The following is an 18,246-nucleotide window of genomic DNA, read 5'->3' as shown; positions in this document are numbered from 1 at the left end:
TAACTGTTAGCTGTTGATGTTATTAGACGTTGACACGGTGGTTACTTGTCTGTAGTTTGACCTGGCTTTACTCCAAGGTTGGTGGCCAAATTGGATCAGCACAACATCAACTAATTTATTTCTATGCATATATCACCAATTTCACTTGACACCTCTGTCAGAGGACTGACAGTGAAATAGCACATCATAGTTTGACTGTTTGTTTGGTCCATAGTGAAATACAGTGTGGATTCATTATTTCTCATTTAAATCTGGTACTGAAGTTAGGATGAATACTAATGACTCTGGTGATCCCTTGACTTGAAAGTGCTACATAAAAGTCAACATTTTTATTTCCACTTACCCACCAGTTAAATTCATGTGTCTCTGTAGAAAGCTGAAGACTGCCTTTATAGTTTGCTTATCAAAGCTATGACCGACATGGTCAGTCAAAGCTGTCCTTGACCACGCGTGGCTGGACTGGACAAGCTCAGTTTGAGATGTCGTTTTTATTTTTTTTGTTTGTTTGTTTGTTTTTTGTAAAGTATACTGCAGTAGAGCTACAAAGGTCCCTTTGCTGTTTGCACACTCCAGTGTGTCCGAAAATAGCAATGGTTCAGAGGATAAATTCTTTCATTTGGGTTAAAACATGGCTTTAATTTACATTATTTGCCCAACTTCTAGTAATGTCTTTAAGGCCTTTTATTTGCAATCAAAGTTATGAACTGTGCTCTCAGCATGGTGAGTCGCAGAGCAAAGTGTAGAGGAAGGCGTGGAGTAGATTCACATCACCAACATCTGCTAGGGAGCAAAAAAAGGCATTGTTTACTGTCTTTCAATTCATAAATTTGGTTGCCCCATCTGATAGTTATAATTTGGAGTCATACTGCATTGTGCTTCACTATTTTTCTGTTGTTATGTACGGAGATCTGTAATCTTACTGGTTGCACATAAACAGGTCAAAGTTGAAACTTACTGAATTCAACATGCTATCACCATGTATGAGGCAATGCAGAGTTGAGACGTAAGTTCCTGGATGACTGAAATAAGGCATGTTATGTTTGATTTTGTAACATTGGTTGTTTCGCATATGATGTAACAGCAAGAAAAGTGGTGACGTTTAGGCAAATCGTTGCTCAAAATTCTGAGCACAACTGTGGAGTATGTAACACAAAATAGAGTTTATTATGATTATAATCCTGAACTCATAACATTCCTGTGTATATATATATTACACATTGTAAAAGCAAACAACAATAGACTGAAACATGAATGTTGTGAAGGAAATGTAGCAGTATGAAATGTTGGTAATGCCACATAAACCTGTGTTTTTTGTTCATGACCTGAGAACAACTCTTTCTCATCTCCTACTTAATCAATCCGAAGAGCAACTTAAAAGTTGATAGTGGCTGAATATAAGCCGCATGATGTTTGTCATGTGTTTCACAAGAATAATATCATACTGGGTTTATATCAGGAGAAACCTAATGCAAATTTAAGGATCTCAGGTCCAGAGGCAGGTGAATGGTGCAGCGGCCCTGGTGAGCAGCACATGGTAGGCCTGTCGAAACTGTCGGTTCATGACAGCATAGAGCACGGGGTTTATACAGCTGTTGAGCCAGGTAAGGTTTGCGCAGAACATGTGCAGTACCTGTGGGGCACGATTGTGTTTGTCAGCTATGTTGAGCAACAGGAAGGGGACGAAGCAGAACACGAAACACAGGAAAACAGTGAAACACATTCGTGTCACACGCCTGAATTCACCATCATCTCCTGATGTTGCTGAGTGGGAAGAGGACTGTGCACCCATGGGTGCAGGTGTAGACAAAGATGATGAAGGGATGATATCAGAGGTAGGCTTGTTGGCTGCTGGTGAATTTGAAACCTTGGCAAAGCTCTTTTCACATGTGATCTCACCCTTATTTTGGGTTAGATCTGCCTGGCTGCTAATCTCAAAAGTACATGTGTTGGACATACTGCTCTCTACACCACTGTCATCAGTCCCTTGTGCTGAAGAAGCTGGTTTCTTCCTGGAGGACCGGCGGCTGAACCTGTAGCGGAGTAGAGCCTGGGAGGCAATCAGGACACGTCTGTAAATGAGGAGGTAGAATGCGCCAACACAGCCCAGACCGACAAAAAAGTAGAAAAAGAGCAGAATGGTGCTGTAGGGGCGACCCCTGGTTCGATGGAAACTGCATGTGCACACCTGTGGCACGAACACATACACAGGCCAGAGTGGGCCAAAGCTGGCTAGGCCCAGTGCCCATGCTGAGATCAGGAGTAAAATAAGACCACGGTCAGAGAAGACACGGTCAAACACAGCCCTCTTTGCAACCAGGAGATATCTGCTCACAGCTACCAGGCAGAGGGTGATAATGGAGACAGAGTTGGAGAGGAAGAGGAGCAGGCCAAAGATGCTGCACCAGAGCTGACCACTGCGCCATCTGAGGTGAAGATAGGAGTCAACTGAGATGGGCTGCAGTATGGTACAATACAGGAGATCAGCTACAGCCAGGTTTACAATCAGCACATTGAAGCGAGTCCTCAAACGTGGGTCTAAGGCGAAGGCTAGAATGGTCATCAGGTTCCCTACTGTACCAGTGATGGTCACAACACATCCCCACAGCACAGCAAAGTAGCGGTAGCCTATGACTGAAGGACTGTAGCAGGAGAAGAGGTCATCCTCTGTTTGGTTTGTGTGAGTCATCAGCATTCTGTCGAGTAAGAGGAATGAGAATATAGGTTAACTTCTTTGTAATGTGCTCACAGGAAGTCATGTTTCAGCAGAAAACCCAGACCTCAGCACCTCTTTTTGAAGTGTCACCAGTGCCACAGGTGAAAAGGGAAGTCACAGATGGACCACATAATTCGCCATTTCCTTTCAACACAGACAGCTCTGTGACAGAAACCTTAATTTGTAGTCCTCATGTTTTAGTCAGTGTTTTGTTTCATTATATTTTGTGCCGACAGTTTTAAGTATAAGAAAGTTTTCAGGGGGTTTAATGCAGTTTCAGGATAACCTAATGTATTTCCATTTACAACTTAAGGAACAAGTGCTGTGGCTCTAGTAATCTGAAATCCACTGTCCAGCAAGCATAAATAATTCCTTAACATTTGCATTATAAAGAAGTATAACTAAGGAATGAACGTTTTATGTATATAGTATGATCTTAAAAGAATTGCTGTCTCTGTCTGAATTAAAAATTCAGAAGTTATATGATATTTGTTTGAACTCTCTTCATCTCCTTTATAACACGTTCACATCACTGAGATGAATTTTGCACATAGATTAGGACTTTCATTTCTGGAAACATTGCATAAAGTAAAGCTAAATTTTAATATAAAACATATGATAAATAAAACCCCTATAAGGGATTTAAAATATATTTAGCATATTTATTCAAAATTTACTTCACAAGGCAAATAAAAGCCCCTATTTCAAAGTGAAACACTCACCTTAAAGCTGAAGATTTCTGCCAGTCTTTTTAATTGTTGATTTTTAGCTGCGTCATTCTCAGCAGTGATCTGCTGCTCTGAATGTCTGGCTTCCTGCTGCTTCTATTTGCATCCTCTGTGTTGCTTTAGTACCCTCTACATGATGAAATAGTATGCAGCAGGGATTTTCCACTTTAGGTCTAAAATCAGGAAGAGAGAGCTTGCATGTTTCTTACGGAACACTTATTTAATGGAATAACCAAATAAGAAAAAAAATAATTATTCTCGACCTCATTAGCTCAAATGTTTAAATCACTACTGCTTTTCTGTCTTACATTGATCGATTGTTTTTAGACAAAATGTATCTTTTTTTTCCATGCTGTAGGATTGCATACATGTTGTGGGTTGTATAGTAAAAATGTGCACATAATGGAAATACCTACTATTATAGTCATAACGTACATTGTCCTGCTGTGCTGTTGAAACTATCCCTTTAACACACTTTTCTGTTGAACTGTGCAGTGATGTGAAGATGGGAAGACATATTTAAGTTATTCCTTATAAATAAATCTCTACAGAGACATATAATAGTTTTATAATCTAGACAGGCAGTCATCGGGGAAACACTTACAGTGCGACAGTTACACCTTACACCTGAAGAAACAAAATGCTTTGTTTTTTTGTCTCATTTTTCTTAAATGATTTATTTCCACACTTCCTCTGTTTTCTTTAGACAGTGAGTGTAAACATTGATAGCTGCATAGTGCTCCAGTGGCAATTAGTTCTTCACTGCAGCTACAATGATGAATTAGTGATGAGCACACAAGACTGAATGCTGTAAGACACAATGTAATTTTGAGCCTTCTGCTGTTGTTCATCCACTTCCTGTTACCGTCACACAATGATGTATATACATTATTACGTACAGGCTCAAGTGTGGATGTCGAGACATACAGGGCAGTAAGTTGAATGAGAGCAAATGCAGACCAAGTAAAATATGCTGTGACTTTTTCGCTTTAGGGCACAAGAACAGAGCTAAAGTGTTACTAAACTGCAGCTGCTATGTCTCACCTCGTAGGCACGTTTCTGTTGACAATGATGCTTTGTAGTAATGAACCACTGCAGAAATTAACGTTAAAAGCAGGAAAACAGATGTAGGGTTTGGGACTTACACTCATTTGCTGCAAATTAGAAGATGCTTGAGAAAGTCCATGCTTGATGGAAACTTATTTATCCGTTAGTTCAGCATTCACATACTTTTATCAGTTTCGAACAATCTCACCAAAGTCATTGAATGATTGGCACATAGTTTAGTGAGGACGTGGCAAATGTGGAAGCCTATAAAGTCTATTTACAATGTCTTTAAAATTTTGAAGTAAGAAAGGGAAAAGGCAAAGGTGTATATTGAGACTGACTGAGCATTCCTCCAGAGTTGACTCCTATATTGTAAATCTCACAACAGATGGCGCCCTTTCTGATTTTTTGGGTCTTCTTTGCTACCATTCTTCTTAGAACCTCCAGATGTGTTACAGTATGTTTTTTAGGTTGTCAGGAAGAATAAAAAGAAAGCCATAGCCCGGGCTGTTATTGTGTATAGTTAGCCTGCCATTCTCACCACTGAGGGGCAGTAATGTTCCAGAGGATCGTTCAGGCTGTCTGAAATTGCTTGTGATTGTGCACATTAATGATGTGAACTTTCAATTTTTGCAACTTGACTTTTGTAGAAGACTAACACAAAGCTCAATTGTTTGAATATGACCTTAATCTTTATTATGTAACATGAAAGTCAATATCATAACATTAACATTTATGAACCTCACTAGTGTAAGACTGGTATTTGTTGTGAATACTTCCCTCATCTACCTCCATATATGTATGACCATGAACTTTGTCTTACTTCCACACGTCCACAAGACATACATCTCCTAAAATCTGTGCTATTCTTTCTAGTTTCTATTCTTTCTACTCTCCTTCATATAATATGAGTTTAAATTCCTGTTCATCACAGTTTTAAAGTTTTTAAATGAGAAATAAGCAAACCAATGCCAATAAATAAATACAGCCACAGACTGAATACAGAAGAGAGGGAAGTCTAATGAGAGACAGGTGAAACCAATCAGCAATCACAAAGGAGGGAAAGAGGAAATAAAACAAAACATGACACATGAGGAGCTTGAACTTTCAAAATAAAACAGGAAACTGACTACAAGCAAACTCCAGCACCATGGCATTAGAAGGCTTTTTCAAACTGTATGAAAACATCATTAATATGCTCCATATGTCTCCATAACAAGCCTCACTCAACATGTGACGAAACAGGATTTGGTGATACTGTAACCCAAAATCAAAAACAAGGGTGCTGTGCCAAAAAGGGAATGAGGCACGTTTACCACCAGCATACCACTGCGGGGGAGCACAAATCTGTGCACTGCTGCATCAGTGCAGCAGGGACAAGCTTTCCCCCCTTCATCATTTATCCTCGCTGCCTTCCCAGTGTGGTATTCGCTCTTGATCCTCCACCTGACAGCCAGTATGGGTATTCAGAGAAGGGACTCATGACCACAGAGCTCCTCTTGAAATGGCCGGACCATTTAATTAAACATGCCCCCATGCCTCTGGTGATAATTGTGTACCAACAGTAAATGCACTGCCACCTCCAGGTCATCGATGTCTGTGAAGCCAACCAGATTCACATCTTGCTGCTTCCTGTACACGTCACCCACATCTTCCAGTCCCCTGAACACCAGCATATTTAATCCACTGAAGGCTATATTCACCAACCAGGCCACTCGCAAGGGACTGGTGAGAGGAGACATGGTGGTTGGAGAGAAATGTTCTCCTTGGTTTTGAAGCATGCCCATGAAAAGGCAGTCACTGCAGACCATACAATGTCAAGATTCAGGAAAGCAGGAATCTACCCACTGTCAAGAGAGGCCATTGAGAGACACTTGTAAGATTTTACTGATCATTATGATGTGTTCTATAAACCTTATTCAGTATTTGGATTGCAGTAACATTTCTTTTTACCTGAGCAAAGATAGTGAAAGTTGTGCCATGTGCACATACTCTGGCACCTCCACCTGCTGTACCTCCTTCCTCCAGTCCCCAGGACACAGCGTCCACATCTGCTGCACCAGCTATGCTACCCACCTCCTCCACTGCAGCTCCATCTCCAGATACCTTGGAGACTTGTCATGTGACCCCAGAAACTTCATTTACTTTTGCTACAACACCAGACACCTAAGTTAGAAACTTGCCCCACCTGTAACAGGGACAGCCGAAATTATTTATTTGAAAGTGGTCTCATCCCTCCTTCCCTTCCCTGTCTTGCCCACCTTTGGCACCACAGGACGGGACGGACAACGGGTACCCCTACAAGCGAGAGTCGCCACCAATAATCAGTATAACGCCTTCTTGCAAAACCTGGATGCTCAACAGGAAAAATGAGACATGAAGAAAAAGAGGAAAGAAGAGCAAGGAAGAAAGAAAGAGAGAAGAAAAAGGGCCAGGACAGAGGAAAAAGACAAGAGAAAGAGGAAGAGAGCCTTGCAGTGAAACATTACGCCACTGTACATGTGTCTGAACGTCCGTGGTCAAAGGTCAAGGTCACTGTGATCTTACATCTGTGCCTTTCTTGTGAATGTGATACCTCAGGGACACCAGGAGGGAAGCCAAGCATGTGAACACATAACAAGGAATTTGAATCTACACACTAACAGACATAGAGCAGTAGTCCACCTCAAGCTCATTGGTTTTGCTGATATTGAGCTTCAGGTGATTGTTGTTGCACCAGGTGTCAAAGCTCTCTGTGAGTTTTTATGTTGTGTAAAATCCAGACTGATGGACTTCTAGGTATTGTGCTGTTTCATGTAGTGTATCTACTCTTCAGTGATTGTTTTTTTGTCTGTCTGCCCAGGGACATCAGAAGCAAATTAGCTGTTAGCTGCATCCTTGTGCTTTGATTGTGATGCTTCCTGTTTTTATGTGTGTCCTCCTTTTTTAGTTTCCTCTACAAACACTGCGTTTTTCATTTTCATGTCTTTTGTGTGCCCCATGCAAACCTGTAAGACCTCAGCCAGCTTCGGATCATGAATAGTTTGAAAGCCAAAATGCAAATATATTTTAGTATATCAATCATATATTGTTAAAGTTATGTGCTGTCTGTTGAAACAAAGTGATTTGAAATAGTTTAAACATCACTTACTTTGTGCACACTGTATACTCACAATATAATGTTACTGAACTACTCATACAACCAATTGCATTTGTGATTTATTGTTATTGTCATATCTCATTACATCTGAAAAAAAAAAAAAAATCACCAATCATCATTGCTTACAACCATAACCTCAGTTTAATGATTTTATATATCATTTTATTTTAATTTAACAATTAGGAAGCCCCAACATGTACCTTCTCTCATTTTTTTAATAATCTACATTTACAGTAATGTTTCAATACACTTCTCCTAAATAACAATTCATACATTTGTAGACTTTTTTTTTTTTATTGCAGTTTACAAGAAAAGTTAGCAGGAGTGCTTAAGTATTGCTACAGTTTCAGTTTCCTAAAGCCTCCCTCTAATATTCCACAAGCCATCATGACAGTTTTGACTGGGATAGTTCAGAGTCATGAAGGGCTGGAGCACACGAGGCAGAGCAGACAAACTAAACAGTTTTATCCCACTACAGGCTTATCATACTATCAAAGATGGTGTATTTTTTTTGCATACAGCTACTCGTCTGTGTATGTGGTCCATTTCTCTTCTTTCTGATAACGTAATGCTGGTGTCTTTCATCCCACTGTTTTCCACACTCCTTGTATGGGATTGTGGCAAAAATGTGGTCTGTATAATTAAATGTGCACATAATGCAAATACCTGCTACTGAAGTCGTAAATCATCCATTGTCTTCCTGTGCTCACAGTGTTCGAATTATTCCATTAAGACAATGAAACCTTGCTGTTGTGCACAGTGAGGTGCCGATGATGAAATGATGATCGTCATTTTAAATGTTTTTAAGCCATTTACATGTAGACTTTTCATCACAGACTTTTACTTGTGTGCTTTGTGAGACTTTATGCACATGGTCGTTGTCATTGGCCATTCATTGAGAATCTTAGCTTGGGTTTTCTCTCTCGTTCTATTCTTATTTACTCCAACCTTACTGCATTTTATACAGACTGTAGAATACACACTGATCGCTGCATAGTGTACCAGTAGCAATTACTTCTTGACAACAACTCATCTTTGCCAAACCATAAATGTGGTTGATGTACACAGGAGTACAGTTTTAAGACGCTACGTAATGTCTACCCTTTAGCTTTTCCTCTGAGTTCCTGTTTCTGTCCCACAGAGGTAAATATGGACAATACAGGCCAGTTGTGAACATGTAGACATACAGTGCAGTTTGTCAGTAACTGCAGAAACAGTACGTAAATTGTTGGTACCTTTTTCTCTTTATAGGCCACAAAAACAGAACTTTACAGTGGCACAATCCACTATACTGTGACAGCTACAGCATGATACCAGTTAACATCAGAGGCAACTACTATATCTAACCCAGCAGACATGTTTTTGATAACAGTAATGCTTTGGATATGCAATGAATCCTTGCAGAGGTGAACATTAAAACATAAGAGAGGTAGGGTTCCGAGTCAGATACAGTGGATCATATGTTAGATGAAGATACTTAGTCAGTTGCAGATTGGAGGATGCTCAAAGAAGTCCATGCTTGATAAAAACGTGGTTATAAGTTCCTGTGAAACTGTCTGCAGAGTCTACTTGACGATTGGCAGATGGTTGAGTGATGAAAGGAAACTGGGGAGGATGGCAACCTACTGTCTCTTTGAGATGTCTGAGATTTGTCAGTTCTCTCTGGTTCTCCCTGTCAGTGTAACAGCAGTGGTCTGCAACCACCGTATGCACCATGAAGAGTCACATTTATGTTCACTGTTTTTATTATGATGAAACACTAGCTGGAGCCAGACCAGCTGATTCGGCTCTTGATGGCACATGGTTGCAGGCCTCCACTTCACAGTGTGCTTCTTCCTGATTCGTCCGCATTCGCTTGCCATCAGTAAGGGGTGAAGAGGATCGGACCGTGCGTGGTGCGGATGGGACCGGGGGCGGGCCTCAGCAGGCTGAGGGGTGTTCCCTGTAGGAGGTGGTGGTGGGGATGAGGGTGGGAAGTCGGGCCAGGAGGACGTAGTGCCAGCTGATTGGAGGAGGCTGCTGCTGCCATTGCTGCAGCAACAGCCAGAGGACTTGGTAAAAGTCCAGCCCCCAGAGTTTTTGGAAGTTCCTTTGGTAAAGTTAAGGGAAAATAGTAAATGTAACACACTTTTAAGCACTGATGCATGCAAGAGCTTTCTTGAAACCTAAATGACAATGTTTTTATGATGTGGAATTGAGAAATATGGAATATGACTGTGAGAAAAATGAACTCTACCATAAAGTCTGTGCGCTTCTTGTGCCGGCTGAGAAGAGGATTAGGTTTCCCCGCCACTCCATCCCGATGTCTCCGGCTAGATATATGCTGAAACATAAATGAGAAAGGGCAGATATTGGATATCGAGACTACTTCACGACTGCTACTTCACCCATGGTCTTTGGATCTTTGTGTGGGCTTCTCACCTGTTTAAGCTGCAGTTCTGAGTTGACTCTGACGTTGCAGATCTCACAGTGGAAGGTGCGTTCCTGAGTGTTGGGGTCAGAGGACAACTCCCCTCCTTGCTCGGGGCTGGGTTTAGGACCCAGACGTGGGTATGCTTTTATGGGTCCCAGTCCACTCCGAGCCTCCAGAATGGTTTTGTGTTTGGTACCTGGAAACAGAAGGAGAAAGAAAAAGAGGTGTCATTTACATTGGTAATTGAAGCCATGTTACAGTGTAACACATATAAAAAATAGAAGGAAGTTTGAACATGTGCAGTCTGTGCAAGCTCCATGAGGGTCACGTGATAGGATAGAAATCAGAAACCAGGACAGCTTCTAAATGAATCGTGGCGAGATTGCTCAACTGTGGTTGTTCAAAAGTTCAGAGAACAAATCTTCCTGTAAACTGAGTGCAACAACATTAGCGTAGGTGGTAGGATTGGAGGTTTATACCACCACCCACCTACTCCCAGTCAAGCTATACAGTTTTTTAACCTTACCACTAAGTGGCACTAATCCACCTGCTTTAGTTTTTCAAACTTAAAATGCAGAATAAGCACAGAATTTCCATTCCTCAGGGAGTCTGAAGTTGTGTCTAAGTGTGCATATTGCATAATTCTGTTGTACTTGTATTTGTTTCTCTCAGGATTTTGCATGCTCTGTGGCATGACGTACGTACTTATGAATATGTGCACTCTGGCAAAGCTATGCTGGAGTTACCTTTGTTATGTGCCTCCAGTTGTGAGAGGGAATTAACAGCTACTTTGCACAGGGAACAGTAGAGGAGCTTCTTGGCTTTCTCTTCCTCTGACTCTCCTGAAGAAGGGCTGGGAGCTGGGGACGGGGTATCAGGAAGACCGGCTGCTGCTGGATCCACAGGGGGGGTACTGAGGGCCGCAGAGGAGGAGGGAGAGGATGGCAAAGGCGTGTTGACAGAAGGCAAGAGGGGGCACTCTGCATCTGCTGAGCTCAGTGTGGGTGTTGGAAGGTGGCTAGGGGTCAAAGGTGACTTGTTAGAGTTGGGACAGGATTGGGTGTCATCTGTGAACGGCACAAAGTTTTCAGGTTAGTCAGTAATTTGTGGAAAGTCCGCCATACAACTAACCCCTAAACCTTAATGATCATAATATAAAAATGTGAAAATCACAATGTTCCTTCTCTAGCACCAGTGCTGTGCTTGAAACTCTGCCTCTTTGAGGTCGAACACAACAGCTGTGTTGGTCCATCTGGACCTGCCAGCAGGTCTTGCCACCCCCGTGGTGACACTTAAGCTACTCAAGGCTAAGTACTGTACTTTTTACATCCCCACTGTGGTTTTTTTCTATTGTCATTGTTCAACTCAGTATTAAACAGAGTGATGAAATCTTGAATCTTTGGATGTGTGATATCAGAGAGATTTCCAGAAGTTGTCAGAATGAATGTTTAATTATCTTCTGTTCTAAAAAAATCATATTAACAGTCTTCTCTGGTTAGTTTCTATTATTTCACACAACAGCTGTGTTGTGCATCTGTGCCATTCTGTTTGAGATTTCTCTGTATGTAACGTCATATGTCACAGGTGATGCTCACCCTGCTTATTAGGATCAGGCTCGGGGCTGGATGGCGAGGGGCCTTGTGGGGTGGGCGAAGCAGTAGAGGGAGGGTGCTGCTTGTCAGCATCTTGGAGACGAGCTGTCTTGGATGTCTCGATCCCCTTCACCCTCCGAGCATGGCGGTTCCCCTTATAGTGGGCCTCAGCCTGGCTCTGGCAGAAGAACAAGACATATAAGAGGTTTACATGAAATCATGGATTTTAACCGACACGACATGATTCTTATTTCCACTCTTAGGACAACATTTCATTTTGTTCACAACTTTGGTTTTCTCTATTCCATTTGTCTTGTTGACACTCATATGAACTTTAGTTAGAGAGCCAGTACGGTCACAGAAGTGAGCCCACACCACATGTAGAGTGGATTTATCTGAGCAACACACATTGATTTTTAAGACCAAATCTTGGAGCCTTTGAATCTTCTACCTTCAAAATGTAAATGTTTTCACTTGGGACTGGCTGTTAAGAGTAGTGAACAGATTTGAGATATGTGGTTTTGACCAGAAAGGTCTGAAATTCAGTGACAATGAAGGTTTGGTGAGTGAAAGAGTCATTCTTTCTTTTCCCACAATAAGTGATATCTGTGAACAAAGCACCTGCACTAACTCTCAAGTTCTGCCGTTGAGCTATCAAGCGACCATCAGTTGAAGCTGTGATGGGCGGTGTCCAGGTGTGCGTGTGTCATAACCGTACAGTACCTGAATGACAGGAATGTTCTAACCAAAGGCGCTCTGTCGGCTTCCCTTAACAAACTAACAAAAAACTAATTAACAAACTAAACTAAACAAACTAACATGTTTTTTTCACTGCAAGGGTAATCCAATAATTAGTCAAAAATCCTGAAATATATTCTGGCACCCTGCATTTTTGATCCATTCCAGTATGCAAATGACTGTTGAGCTGATAGTGTGCGGGTCTGATGTGCTGATGAGGCTATCATGGAAAATTAGCCTCAAGAATATTCTTGTCTTCCTTCACTACTGCTGTAATCACTGAACTGGCCTGCTGAGCTGATGATGATTATTGAGTGGAGGGATTATCTGAAATGGGCTGCAGGGCTGTGGGCTACCAGTGACAGTTGACAGTCAGGTACTGAGATAAAAAAAAAAATGGAGCAAATCAAGAAGAGTTTAAGTCCATGAGTGTGTGTTTGCCTGCTTGTCCTTGTGTGATTGCACTTAAGAGGATCAGTGTAAACTCAGGAAATGGGAAGTATGAAGAGGAGTGGACACATCAGTAAGTCCTCAGTACAGGGGAGGAGTTTGGGTTTCAGTTCACTGGAGTTCAGGTTAAGGTAATGGGAGACACGTTATGTGTTCAAGTTATAATCCTTAAGATTTTCATGAAATCAAACTCCATTTTTCAAGAGCCAAGTGTTGACGATCATTCATCAAACATGCTTCCACAAAAACACTTTCTACGTTTTTCTATTCACATGGCAAGTTTGTACAGTATAGTTAGGATTACACAGCTGAAGCACAGGGTTATGGTTTGGCAAAGATTGTGGTGATGGTTAATAAAAAGGTACGTGCCAATTGCAAAGTCCATTCTTCTGCATCAAAGTCTTTCATGCTTCACACTTTGCTGCACACCACTGCTGCTTTTTCTTGCTACATTACAACACAAAGGACTCACTGCCTCCTTGCACTGGCACTTAACACTGGAGTTGGACATGAATCATGAGATGCAGAAATGTACAATAGGGAAATAAGCAAAGAGATACTGAGCTGGGAAATCAGCGTTCCCCTCCAAGTCCAGGTATACATGTGCATGTCAGCTTCAAATGAAATCAAAGAAAAGAGCGAGGTGTTAGGGCACAAATATAGTTCCTGTAAGCTCCTCACTAATACAGTAATACAAGATTGTGTGTGTGACTGTATGTGCGTGTGTATGCACAAGCAGAGACTTGCTGGGATTAGATAGGTTGCATTATGTCAACAAGGCTGAGGGACCCACATAAGGCGCATGACAGGTACATGTCGGGGGCTCTGCGGAGTGGGATCCTTCACTGAGGCAAGTAGACCACTGGGACGTGTTCGGGATGCCTCTGTAAGCCTGAGGTATTAACTGCCAATGATAGTTACCCATATAGCCCTCATCCTGATTGGTGATGACAGAAAGGCAGATATAGCTCTGCCTGTGTAACCCAACTCCTGAGGCTGCTGCTACCAAAAGCCCTGCAATTAGACAAGGAGATGAAGCGCTACAAGTCCATGAACAAATGACAGCAGAGAGCTCCAAAGGCGGAAACACTCAATGCTCCTGCTTCTCTTTGCAGTCCACACTTTCTGCTGCTCTGCTTGTTATTTTCGTCTCCCTTTCGGCAGCTCCCAATAGTTTTCTTTGTGCTTGAGCTTTGATACTTCCTCTCACCCTGTGACCTTCAGTGTCGGGTCTTAAGAAATCAATGAAGGTGAGCCATCAATTCAAGCATGAAAAGCTCGACAGCCTCAGAGGTGGGGGTGGGATGCAGCAGAGACAATATGATGTAAAAGAGATGAAGGCATCCGATCGTTGGAGTAAGAGGAAAAGTGAATAATGATAAAATATAAATGATGTTTGGCATAGTAGGTGAAACGGACGCAGCGAAGCTACGAAAGTGCCTATGGAAAGGGGGATTAAGATGAATGAAGAGGCAGAGATGAGATTTAAGAGGGAGAAAATGAGAGCAAGTGAATGTCCCTGAAATCCTTTTTCTCTCTAAGCAGGATGTGCTTTGATGTTCTATCTATAAAGCGACAAAGGCACAGAAAGCAGAGAGAGCGTGTCTAGCAGCCAAATCTACTGTATGGGATACTGGCAGCAGCGACAGGAAGAGGGGGTGGGAAGAAGCTGGAGAGGTGGAGAGAAGGAGAGGGGGACAGATGATACAGTAAACCCCACAGAGGCAGAAGCAGAGAGATGGAAACTGACAAGGAAAGTGGTGAGCAAACTAAGTTGCCAAACAGACAGAAGATACGAATGAAAGAAGGTTTGATGTGGGCCTGAGAAGAACGAGAAGAGAAAGACAGAGGGAGAGAGGTGCCCAGTGTGGTGCTGCAGTGGTGACGATGGCTAATGCAGCATGGTGTGACGTCAGCCTTGCAGCAGAGCTGAGCTAAACACTGCCAGGCTAATCTGTCCTCTGTGGCCTGAAATGAATTGCAATGTTATAATTACAACACGTGTGGTTACAGTGTAATAGCTGTGTGAATATGTGTGTGTGTATATGTATATGTGTGTGTATATGTGTGTGTGTGTGTGTGTGTGTGTGTGTGTGTGTGTGTATAATGCATTTATATGCAGTCCATTACTGAGAAGCACCTGCTTCTGAATGGCCACTATCAATCAATCTGCCTCTTTCATTAAGTACTCGAGCACTCCCACTTAACACCGGCCTCCTTCAGACATAAACATGAAAGAAAATGTTGGTATTATTAATGTATTTGGTGGTGTGTGACCTAAAGAAGACTTGATGAACAGTAATGTGTTTGAACTGCAGCGCAGCTCAGACAGCGTGAGTGAGTCAAGCACTGTCCTGTAAACAGAGTATTCCTTCATTATTAAAGAATGTCCTCCGTGCTTTAAGCTCTCAGTCTCTCGGGTTACTGTGGAAAATGCTGTAGAGTCGCAGCAGAGCAGATGCACACAGCGGCTCTCAAGTTAAACAGAAGGCAGGACAAACAGGTGGCTCGATATTAGAGTTCTCACTGTATAACGCATGCGTGACACCAGTTACACTCACTCATACACACACATGCATTTTCATACATGCAAATTGCACACATACATACATGTAAAATGAACATGCTGTAGTAAGTACATAAAAGCGACCCCCGCTCATGATCTGTTCCCCACGCTCATGTAGACCATGTGAGAACATGCAGCTCTGAGCAGGGGAGATATAATTAAGCAGCCCCTCACAGAGCAAACAGCAGTATTGCACAAGTTTCAGATGACTCCCTCCCTGCCTGTGTCCTTTACACTCTACTGCATTTAGAGTACAAATAGTTAGCGCTTCATCGCTGGAATGTATTTATATTTTTAGCTCGGCTTGTATTTCAGGCTTTTGTTTGATTTCTACTCATGTTTAGGTTAGAGGTTACAATGTACCATGGGTCATGAATGCCAGAATTTTTCCATCTCTAAAAAGCCCTTTCAGTATTGAGGAATACATGTCACTCAAATCAAGATGTTCAGCTGCATTGCGTAACAAATTCACCTCAGGAAACTTGTCTTTTATCACTTCTAATAAAATTGGCTGTAGAAATTATTACGAGCTGTTTTCCTGTGGGGTAATTTGAGAGGTCAGGTGTATTTGTCTGTCAATAAATCTACAGAGGCAGCACGATCAGAAATGTTGTTGACCATGCTGTGACCCCACCAGGAAAGGTGCTTTCTTATGTCTCCATGTTAAGAAAGACCGTCTCAGGCCATCAAAATATTTCCACTGCAGACATGCACTTACAAACTCATACACGCTGTGAAAGGCCCAGTACCAGACTCTTAACACATCAATCATGTCATCCAGTAGCTGGGTTCGGATGCCCACATTATGAGTTATTTGCTTTTCAACTTCAGTTAACACTACTGCCTCTTTAATGGGGACACTCAAATCATTCCTCTAGAGTTTCATCACTTCTGGCCTCTTTTATTTCAGTCCCTCTGCCTCATGTTGGCAGCGACGTCTCTGTCAAGAGTGAAATGCAGAAAATGTGCTCCATCAGCTTAAAGGTAGTCTTCAGGACAAGCTCGTGTTAGCTGACACGTGTCACACTCCTCCATTAAAACCTCATCACAGTGGACTTAACACCTGAAATATGTTTTCCGAACGTGACACACTGTTCAGCCAAACAAAATCTCTGTACTCATGAACTAAAAAAAAACTTTCTGAAATTTGCTTGCAGTCTTTCTGCTTGTTTTTCTTACACAACAGCACCAGGGTGCAGAAGGACATCAGAAATGATGTTGGCTGGGTAAGAGTAGATCAAGCAGGCAGGGTTTTTCTATGCCTTCCTCCCCCCACTCTTCTTTGTGGACAGGCTAAAATTGGAGTTGAGAAACTGTGAATTGAGTTCTCATCTGCTGCAGCTGTACGGTCAATCAGCAGCTAACTTTTTAGGTCGTGATTTAATGTGTGTAGAGGGCAGGTGCAGGGCTCTTGGACATGTTGACTGTTCTCTAAGGTCCGCCCTCTTAGCTACTGCTGCTACACCTATCAAGTTGTATGTTCTCACTACGATGGTAATGATGGCAGGCTTGCAACTCAAAATTCTTTGTCATTTTTGATATGATGAGTCTTCTCATCTACAGCCAGCAACTGTTGATTTTGCCGGCTGAAATGACAACTGCCTCTGGCCAAGTCCCCAGGAATGGTGCTGGGCTGTGAAGCCATTTTGGCGTAGTGGCCGCATGGGCTATTGCAACATCTGCGTTCATCATGTTACACACACTGGCCCAAAAATTTTTTCTCCATACACAATCATTGAAAAAAGAGCTATTGTAAAATGACCCCCAAAATGATTTTTTATTACCAGAATTTGGTCCACTCAGTCCAGTAACATTGGGAAAGTCTAGAAGAGCCATATGATGAAATTATTTATTGTGTGTGTGGCAAGTCAGCAGCCTCGACGTGCATGCTCTCATGGGCTGGGCTGGAGAAGGACTAATGAGCCCTAAGAGGCCCAAGGAGGCTTCTGCAGTGGCATATGCACCCAGTATGTTAGTCTTTGAACAAAGTATCCAGCTATCCTTAATACATCCATGCCTCTGGCAGCTTAATCAGCATAGCTAGCTAGCTAATGAAGCTAATGTTAGTTCCATGAGTTGGTTGAAAACATTCCTTCATGTATCCTGTTGACTCCATTTAAAACAAGAATCTTGTAAAGTAAATATACAACTGGTGTCTACATGCATGATATAAAGCTAAAACAGAGTTCCAGGCATTGCATCCATTCATACTACAGCCCCATGCCCATTGGTTTGGCATTCTTAGAAATCCAAAGTTTGACAGGCCCGCTGAGCGTAGTTACAGCTGCTAAGCTATGATTGGACAATCACTTTGGGGGTGGGGCTTAGTGATCAATTTGAAGGATGTTGTCTTATCCCGGGCTTCGTACCTCTGAGTTGAAACGGATTTGACAGACATTGCACGAGATGATTGGCCGCTTTGTCTTCACCATAGGTGGCCCAAAGGTATGCGTCATCACAGCCTTCTGGACAGGGTCCATCTGAGGAGAGACAACCCAGAGGTCACATCAGAGATTCAGCAACACAGGAGGAGCTCAGAGGCAGTGTTCCTGTGTGTGTCCTGACTGCAGTCCAGTGAATGTGGATGAGAGAGAAAGGTGTTAAAGAAAAAGCGCAGGTGAATGACAGAGGGAGCGGCTGAAGCGGGAGAAAGCCGGGAGATAAAGAAGAGTGGAGAGGAGTGAATTGAAGACGGAGCAGTGATTGATGTGGACAGGAGGGTGTGTGTTTTCTCAGCAGCAGCTGGTGCCGCTGTCTGTGCCTGAGTTCTTGGGTGCCGTTCAAACTCTTTAATTCATGCTGGGGTTAGACGAGCCTAATTACAGACTCCCTATCTCCAAAAATTTGTACTTTGTTTGTG

The 18,246-nt window shown here is 42.4% G+C and overlaps 2 protein-coding genes across 3 annotated transcripts in view; both read right to left on the bottom strand.

Moving 5' to 3' along the window:
• Nucleotides 1-1,249: 1,249 nt before the first annotated feature.
• Nucleotides 1,250-3,519, bottom strand: gpr84 (G protein-coupled receptor 84). The gene is made up of 2 exons (XM_076749615.1): nucleotides 3,436-3,519; nucleotides 1,250-2,693 (listed from the first exon to the last, which is right to left on the bottom strand). Exon 2 carries the CDS (start codon nucleotides 2,690-2,692, stop codon nucleotides 1,484-1,486), a length of 1,209 nt encoding a protein of 402 aa, XP_076605730.1. The 5' UTR covers nucleotide 2,693; nucleotides 3,436-3,519; the 3' UTR covers nucleotides 1,250-1,483.
• Nucleotides 3,520-7,668: 4,149 nt separating this feature from the next.
• Nucleotides 7,669-18,246, bottom strand: part of LOC143336876 (zinc finger protein 385A-like) — a 28,414-nt gene continuing 17,836 nt past the window's right edge. Inside the window, exons 3-8 of one of the 2 annotated variants that reach the window (XM_076757165.1) lie at nucleotides 17,756-17,866; nucleotides 11,636-11,810; nucleotides 10,787-11,107; nucleotides 10,049-10,236; nucleotides 9,864-9,950; nucleotides 7,669-9,716 (exon numbers count right to left, since the gene is read on the bottom strand). In XM_076757165.1, the coding sequence (XP_076613280.1) occupies nucleotides 9,489-9,716; nucleotides 9,864-9,950; nucleotides 10,049-10,236; nucleotides 10,787-11,107; nucleotides 11,636-11,810; nucleotides 17,756-17,866 (1,110 nt within the window). In that variant the 3' untranslated portion in view covers nucleotides 7,669-9,488. The remainder of the gene's footprint in view (nucleotides 9,717-9,863; nucleotides 9,951-10,048; nucleotides 10,237-10,786; nucleotides 11,108-11,635; nucleotides 11,811-17,755; nucleotides 17,867-18,246) is intronic. The other variant, XM_076757164.1, reaches the window with a different exon arrangement.

Source organism: Chaetodon auriga, chromosome 2 (assembly GCF_051107435.1).
Source record: "Chaetodon auriga isolate fChaAug3 chromosome 2, fChaAug3.hap1, whole genome shotgun sequence".
NCBI lineage: Eukaryota > Metazoa > Chordata > Actinopteri > Chaetodontiformes > Chaetodontidae > Chaetodon > Chaetodon auriga.
This window is presented reverse-complemented; position numbering and strand designations above follow the sequence as displayed.